The sequence below is a fragment of the Mastomys coucha genome, unplaced genomic scaffold (genome assembly GCF_008632895.1).
Source record: "Mastomys coucha isolate ucsf_1 unplaced genomic scaffold, UCSF_Mcou_1 pScaffold6, whole genome shotgun sequence".
In the NCBI taxonomy this organism is placed as follows: domain Eukaryota; kingdom Metazoa; phylum Chordata; class Mammalia; order Rodentia; family Muridae; genus Mastomys; species Mastomys coucha.
The window spans coordinates 25334764-25342817 of record NW_022196912.1 but is presented as its reverse complement, the minus strand read 5'-3'; the positions used below and the strand labels follow the sequence as shown (position 1 = coordinate 25342817).

The following is an 8054-nucleotide window of genomic DNA, read 5'->3' as shown; positions in this document are numbered from 1 at the left end:
AGAGAGAGAGAGAGAGAAAGAGAGAGAGAGAGAGAGACAGACAGAGACAGAGAGCACTATGAGTGCAGGTGGCTGTGAGTGGTGGCTATGCCTTCATGAGGGGGGATACTATGTGTAAGAGGGTGCTACGGTATGGATCATCGCATTCACTGTGGGCACAGCAGGTGATGCTCTACTTAAAGCAGGCCCTAGAATCATGGGTTGGTCTGTTTCCCCCGTAGAAGGGCCAGGCCACACCTGAGGCCCTGGGAATAGTGACTAATCCAGGTTGCCTTCTACCTGAAGGAAAGGTGTAGGCTGTGATGGGAAGTAGATGAGGTGGGATGAGGGGACAGTGCCTGTGGCCAGGAAGCTCACTTCTTGGGTTTCCTGGGGGAGATATCCAGAGGTGTCCCAGGGGCCGGCAGGTCCATGGGGAACATGTCTACCCACAGCTCCAGGCGGCCCTGAGGAAGAGAGGGGGCGTGGCAGATGTCTGAGTGACTTTTTCCCTCTGCCCAAGGAGGTCCATTCTCCTGGCCTATCTCAAGGTGCATGCCAGCAACTGCTTTGGATGCTAGGATGTCTAATAATGTCACCAGCAGTCGGTAAACAGCTTCCGGGGCGGGGAGGTCTCAGAACCACACTCGCCATTCAAGTTGGCCTCAGTGGGGCGGTAGGTGGGAATACGGGGAGCACCAGGGAATATTGTGAACCCCATTTCTACCCTTGGGATCTCAGTCATGTGCACATCACCTGCTCAATGCCTGGCTTGTCAGGGTTGAGCAGCGGCCTGGTCTCCACATGTTCTGGTACAAGACGGCAGCCTACCCGGGGGATGTCCTCCCAGTGTCTCAGAGCAGACAGTGCCACGTGCTCATCTGTGGGCTTCCTCTGACCTGCGGAGGCCAGCGGATCAGGCGCATACAGCTGGCCTCTTCAGAACCGGGGGCCACAGGCTTAGGAGTACAAAACCCTGAGTCGTGGACAAAGCCCTGAGTCTACCTTACCTCTGTTTTATTGCTAGGGAGACAGACACCGAGGAAGGCCAAGGTCTCAGCTACATCTCAGGCTCCAGAGAGACCCATGACCCTGACTTACCAAGCTTAGGGAAGGTGAACAGAGACCCCTGATGGGTTGTAAATGGGAGAGACAAGGGAGGAGAGAGCATGTCTGTGGAAGTGTGAGTTCTCCGGCACAGACCCTTCTGCAGCCTCTGGGAAGTGCCCCATAGACAGAGAGGAATGGGGGTTAGCGGGGGAGGGGGCTTGGAGCCAGAGAGAGCTGGGTCTACAGCATTGCTTTGCCTCTGTAGAGATACATGAGTCTGGGCACGTCACCAAACTGGAACTTGTTGGGTCTCAGTTTACTCTTCTGTAAAATGGGGTATTTTCCTGGCCCGTAGGGATAAATGAGAGAAAGGGGGGAGACTGTGTGAGATACAGGAGAAGGTGTCCAGGCAGTGGTTGAGCAGACTGGATGGGGCCCTGGGGTATGGAGCACAGGGTCACTAGAGGACATCTAGAAGTCCCCCATAGAGAAGTGTGGCTCTCTGAAGCCTCCCGAAGCACCTCCCCCCCCGCCCCCAGAGTGGGGCCAGTCAGCTCCTTTCAATGTCCCTTACCGTTCTCATCCTCTATTTCTGAAGGTCCTGTGAAGACACGGTTGGCGACCTTCACTCTCCCATGGGGACCAAAGTGGGGGCCGTCCACTTTTCCCTCTTTGCAGAGGCGGGTCAAGATCTGGCTGGGCTTCATGGGGTCCCTCCAGATATTGTATCCATGTCTGTAGGTGGGAGGAGACACACAGGCGTGAAGCGGTTCAGGCTGGGACATCTCAGGTGGCAGATCCTTCTGGCTACTTCTCCACAACTGTCTGTTGTCTACACCAGCCATGGGCCTCCTGCAGGCCCAGGTGCACCCAAGCTAGGTCTGCCGGGGGCTGGTCCTTCTACTTTGTCTTTGTCTCTGACACCCAGTGCTCCCCAACCAACCGCTACCCCATTACCCCTCAAGGGCTCTTGTGAGGCATCAGGTAACCAGAAAAGGAGGGGACTTGACCAGGGCCACTCAGCCTGTAAGAGGCAGAGGCCTTTTCAGATCCTCTAAGGGCTTTATCCACTGTCCGGCCCCATCCCTTTCTTCTTTCCCTGCCTCCTTTGTCCTGGAATCTCTTTCCTACTCTATCTTAGAGTATTCAGGCCCAGCCCCTGAGGCTGCACTCTGTGTAGGGTGGACTGAAACCTAGCATATTTACCTTTCCACATTACCACCCGGAGTCTTGTCTTAGTGTTAAGATGCAGCAGATACCCAGTCCCTTCCCAATCCCTGTCCCCAGCATGTCCCCAGCCCCTCCCAGCTACTGGCCCCACTCTGTCCTCGCACATGGAATAGGTCTGTGCGATGCCGCAGGTGGCGCGGTGCTTGCTGTAGAAGCGGTTTTCCAGGTCGATCTTGGTTTCTCCGATGAGGTCATCGGTGCCCACCAGATCCCAGTCATACACAGCCACTGTCAGCATGGACTCCATGGGGAAGGAAGCCTCGATGTCAAAGGACCTGTTGGAGGGGGTGTCAGGAAGTGGGTACAGGATGGGCAAGGGGTGAGAACTGGACCGGGAGCCAAGGGGGCAAAGAGGGCATCTCGAGGTCTTACTTTCCAAAGACAGGATTGAGCTGCTTGGAGATGTAGTTCTCCTTGTCTCGGATGTCAGTCTTGCCTAACTTGATGGCGATATAGGGGTCGGCTTTGCCATTGATATCAGCCGGGTGCAGGTCTGTAGCCTAGGCAGGGTAAGTGGTGCCTAAGCGGACTCTTGGGTACCCTCACCCTGTTCTTGAGGGACCCGTGATGTTGAGAAGTGGGGACAGAGGCATTGGGTTAGAGACAGAAGTCTCACTGGGTGGCACTAGTGAAGTTGCTGCCTCTGGTCTCCAAGGCTGGACTTCCTCTTTAGAAATATGGGGACGAGGTCAGTTATTCCTTCTAATGTCTTTTTTTTTTTTTTTTTTTGGTTTTTCTAGACAGGGTTTCTCCGCATAGCCCTGGCTGTCCTAGAACTCACTCTGTAGACCAGGCTGGCCTCGAACTCAGAAATCCACCTGCCTCTGCCTCCCAGGTGCTAGGATTAAAGGCATGTGCCACCACTGCCCGGCAAAGAGTGCAATTATTTTGTTCTTATAGTGCTCTTGACAAACAATACAGCCTAATAATAGTGTTTGTAAATGCAGATTCCTACAAAGACTAAGGGCCTGAACAGGGACTTGAACCCTGGACCCTCAGATTAAAAGTCTGACACTCTACCAACTGAGCTATCTGGGCCCTTCTAATGTCTTGAAGCAGTCCCTTCAGCAGGAGGCCTGGTGGCCTGCAGGGAGGGGACACAAAGGGAGTCTTACCCGGACCACATAGATTCGGACCAACACATTGATGGGGTCATTGCTTGGGATGCCCTGGAACATTCCATAGGTGGGGTCATAGCCAGCTTCTCGAGATACATCCTCTGGAAGTGGCACTTTGTACACACAGAGGGAGCCCTGGAGCAAAGCATGAGGTGGGGTTGTCAGGCTGCAGATTCACCTGGACAGGGCCAACAGTGCAGGTACATGCTGTGACAAGGCCTTAACACTTCAGTTCCTGGACCATGGAAGGCACAAGGATTTCAGAGGCAGTGGTGAGGGATGTAGGGAAATGAGCTTGTGTGTGTGTGGGGTTAACAGCTGGGCCACACTCCTTGCCTGACCTTGAATCGGCCTACTATGCGTTCCTCTTCTGTGGAGCCGTCCTCATCATCCCCCGTCTTGCCCCGCAACAGGTTGAAGGTATGCAGCCAGTCCTCAAAGTTGTCAAACTCCGACTCTAGCTCCTTGGGGTACACCTAGACAGTACAGTTTGTCAGGCCTCATATCAGCATCCTGCCCCATCTGCTGCCTCCCGCCCTACATCTGGACATGGTCCACTCCCAGACCCTCACCTTAAGTTCATCAATCTTGGCTTTCTTCTTCTCAGGAGCTTCTGATCCCTGGCCAGGGCCAGGGCCCTGGTTTTTCTTCTTTTTCTCTTCCTTTGCAGCTCTGGACTTCTCCTTGCTCTTCATTGGTCCCTTCAGGCCTGGCCCAACGCAGAAAAGGAGGCCCTAGTCAACCTGAGGCAGTGTAGGGCAGGAAGGCCAGAGCGGGAAGGTCTATGCCCAGACCCAGCTCTACCACCCTTTTCCCATTAAACTTTGGAGTCTCAGTGCATTCCATGAAGGGGTGCAGACAGCAGGCCATGCCTGAGACAGGGGCACAGACTGTTGTCTGCTCTTGGCAGAGAGAGTAGGGGAGGAGTTGGATCTGGAGTCAGGAGCCTGTCACCACGTGGTCCTCTGCCTGCTCCCCTGGATCTCTAGGTATACGTTAATGAGGTTGCTTCCTACGAGGATTTTCCAAGCTGAATCCTGTGGAATCCTAGGCCTAATTGCCTTTGGTGTGCTTAAATAAAATGAGGAAATCATTTATATAGTATTTTTCTTTGAAAAAATTGACAACACCAGTGCTTGGGGAGATGGCTCAGAGTGTGGAAAAGCTAGCTACCTAAGTGTGAGGACCTAAGTTTGAACCCCCAGAATTCATGTAAAAGTTGGATGTTAGCACCAGTGTGTATAATCCCAGAGCTCCTATGGGGGAAAGGGAGATATAGACAGGCAAACCCTGGATGCTCCCAGGCCAGCTAGCCAGGTGTACACAGAGGCACGAGAGCCTGTTTCAAACGAGAAGGAAGATGAAGAGTAGCATATGAAGCTATTCTCTGAGCTCTGAGTGCATGATGTGGTGCATGGGCAATCACGTTCACACACTATGCACACACACAGAGACTCTCAGAGATACACACATAGACACACAGTCTCACACACACACTACACATAGTCACACACAGATACATAGACACAGAGTCACATACTCAGACATATGCATACACACACAGACACACATAGACACACAGCCACACACACACACACATAGACACAGTCACACACACAGACACACATAGACAAACAGACACACACACACAGACACAGATATACAACACAGGCACACATGCAGACACACATGCAGACACACATGCAGACACACATAGACACAGGCACACATACACAGACACACATAGACACACAGACACACACAGACACAGGTACACAACACAGGCACACATGCAGACACACATAGACACAGGCACACATACACAGACACATACACACACAGACACACAGAGACATACACTCATGCACACTGACACACACACATACAGTTACACATAGATACAGAGACATGCACACTCATACACACAGAGAGACAGACAGACATACACACACTCATACACACACAGACAGACACACATGCACATACACATACACACATGAACACACACACAGAGACACACACAGATACACAGAGACACACAATCGCATCCCAATACTTATATAAAGGCTCTGAGGAGTTGTGCACTGAAGGAATCCGTGTAAACCAGCATTTCCTAGACAGATCTGACCCCAGAATCCTCTCTCCCTTCAGAATTGTATTACTGTAGTTCCATGGGAACGGTTATGGAAAATGTGGAACAAGCTAGGAGGTCCCTTCCAGCCCAGGTGCTCTGTTGTTCTCCATGGCTGCCTGTTGCTACGACTGCTGAACGGATCAGAGTGAACTACCGTAGAGGTCCTTAGCTTGATCCTAGGAGCCCAGGCGAGGGCTGAAGGAGCAGGTATGGTCACGGGTGCAAGGACCTAGGATCCGGGGTCCAGGGCTCACCCTCAGTGCTTTCCATCTCTTCCTTCTCTTCCGAGTCAACTCCAGATGTTTCATGCTGTCGAAGTTGCTGCCAAGACATGAAGGGGCTTTCCTGACTTCCTAGGTCTTGATGTCTCCACAGCCTGGGGTGTCTTCAGCTTCTAGTCACAAGACTGGAGCTGCTCAGGGCCTTTGTGGCACCTGTCTTTGGGCTCACACAGCAGCATCTTAGTATGGTATCTGGCTCATCATGAAAATGTCAGAGAGAGGGACTAAGCCAGGAGGTGAACTGCCTATTAACCCAAGGAGGGAGAGCTCTGAAGGGAGAGCTCAGGCAGCTATGAGAGGAGGATGGATGTATAGCTGGTTCAGCTGCAGCCCACACCCTCCATTCCTCCTTACCCCCAGACCCTGCCCAGGCCTCACCTCTTTCATTGTGTCGATGGAGGCAAAGTACTTGGACCACCAGTCCAGCATGCTCTCATCAGGCTCCTCTTCCTCTGGCTCCTCTGACAGGCCTTTCTTTTTCTTCTTCTTCCTTTCCTTCTCATCTTCAGCCTGAGGGTTGGCCAGGTTGACCATCCCATTGGCTCGCCTACTCTCCATCCTTTCCCAGGACCCTGAATGATTCCTACCCTCTGCGGCCATCTGACCCCAGAAAGCACCGCCCCCTCCCCATAGTACTGTGAGTCCACCCATGGCAAGGCTTTGTGGGAGGAGCCACGGCCTGCACCTGTGAACCACAGGCCAAGGCAGGACTGGCACTCAGGAAAAGATGGTCCTTCTGGCCTTGCACCGCTGTCAGTGAATGGTTTTCTTACCCAAAGGCCCTTGCAGGGTTCCCACACTTACCACATCCACCTTGACCACAGCATCAGAAGTCTGCAGAGGGAAAGAACCAAGGAGACAGGGCAGGATTAGCCACTGAGAACTAACTGAAGGCGCAGGCAGTAGGCCAGCCCAAAGGACAGGAGGCACAAGAGTACACACAGCTGTGAGCCCCTTGCTCTTGACTACAAGACATTCAAATTTAGAAGAGCAGGCTACCTGCTAATGTGACTCAGGGCCTACATGAGGCTCCTTCTGCTGTTCCCTCTGGCTTACTAGATCCATGGCTACCTGTCCCTTAGAGTCACCTTTTATGAACAGCTAATGAGTCTGCATTGGGGAGATAGTGGGGATCTGGGCAGCAGAATATTCAAAACTAAGGGGCAGTGAGCTTTCTAGGCAGTACCACCAGGAGCGGCAGGACCCAGTGTCTCATGCTGTCCTTTCTAGAGACTGTTGGCAGCCCCGGTTCTTACTCACTAGCTAGGTCAAAGGAAGATCATTTTAGCCTAGGCCTCAGAAGCTAGGAGATGCCCCAGGCTGTGGGAAGCAAGTGAGGCAGTGAACAGGAGACTGGAAATATGGGAGAGAGGGAGCCCCTTCAGGGCTCTGGTAGAGGCTAGACCTCAGAAAGGCCAGCTCGAGGCTGATCCATCCTGTCCTCTCCTATGGACCTTTTTCTATCAGGTAGGCACTCCCAATCCTGAAGCCAGAGGAATAAGTCCTTCCCCATGGAAATCCCCAGCCCAGGCCCACGGTGCAGCACTTGGCATGGGAAATGGCCCTGTACAAAAGACACCTGTCTCATAAGCAGTCCATCACCTAGGTGGTCATTTCTGAAGTGAAATGTCACAGGTTGTCCCTTCTAACCATTACCATTCCAGTCTTGCCTGTACACACCATCTTCTCCCCGGCCCCCAAGTACCCTGCCTCCAGACAGTGCTATGTGATCAAGGTTGACTTTTGACAACTACGCAGAGAGGCAAGTCAGGGCTGCACTCTCAGGACAGGCCTGCCTGGCCCTCCAGCGTGCCACCTGTGCTTGTGCGTCCCGGGCCAGCATTGGGCTGGCCCCTCGCCTTACCGCATCGAGCTTCACCATGGTCTCCAGCTTCTTAACTGGCACCTCAGGCTCCATGCTCACTACAACTTCCCCTGTGGGGCGAGAAGAAGGGCCCCCATTGTGCAGCCTGTGGCAGCTCCGGAGAAGCCTGACTGGACAGAGAGACAGACAGACAGAGAAATAGAGAGAGAGGAGGAACAGAGTCACAGTGAAAGGCAGTAAGGCAGGAACAGCATGATCTGCAGTGGGCTCTGGAGCTCTCTCAGGGCAGAAGAGGGACAGGACATATATAAGAACAAGATAGGCTGGGCAGTGGTGGCTCATGCCTTCAATCCCAGCACTTGGGAGGCAGAGGCAGGCGGGTTTCTGAGTTTGAAGCCAGCCTGATCTACAGAAACCTTGTCTTGAAAAACCAAAAA

General features: G+C 53.0%; 1 protein-coding gene and 1 non-coding gene across 10 annotated transcripts in view; both read right to left on the bottom strand.

Moving 5' to 3' along the window:
- Window positions 1-8054, bottom strand: part of Otof (otoferlin) — a 105352-nt gene that overhangs the window by 6095 nt on the left and 91203 nt on the right. For 5 of the 9 annotated variants that reach the window (XM_031356144.1, XM_031356145.1, XM_031356142.1 and 2 more), the window contains 12 exons: window positions 7657-7787; window positions 6597-6626; window positions 6171-6302; window positions 5766-5832; window positions 3950-4086; window positions 3719-3853; window positions 3375-3512; window positions 2632-2759; window positions 2364-2534; window positions 1604-1764; window positions 736-878; window positions 358-446 (listed from right to left, as the gene is read on the bottom strand). In XM_031356144.1, the coding sequence (XP_031212004.1) occupies window positions 358-446; window positions 736-878; window positions 1604-1764; window positions 2364-2534; window positions 2632-2759; window positions 3375-3512; window positions 3719-3853; window positions 3950-4086; window positions 5766-5832; window positions 6171-6302; window positions 6597-6626; window positions 7657-7787 (1462 nt within the window). The remainder of the gene's footprint in view (window positions 1-357; window positions 447-735; window positions 879-1603; window positions 1765-2363; window positions 2535-2631; window positions 2760-3374; window positions 3513-3718; window positions 3854-3949; window positions 4087-5765; window positions 5833-6170; window positions 6303-6596; window positions 6627-7656; window positions 7788-8054) is intronic. The other 4 variants (XM_031356146.1, XM_031356149.1, XM_031356147.1 and 1 more) reach the window with 1 other exon arrangement.
- On the bottom strand, window positions 3225-3297 carry Trnak-uuu. The gene has a single exon. It is a non-coding gene; the product is annotated as a tRNA-Lys (tRNA).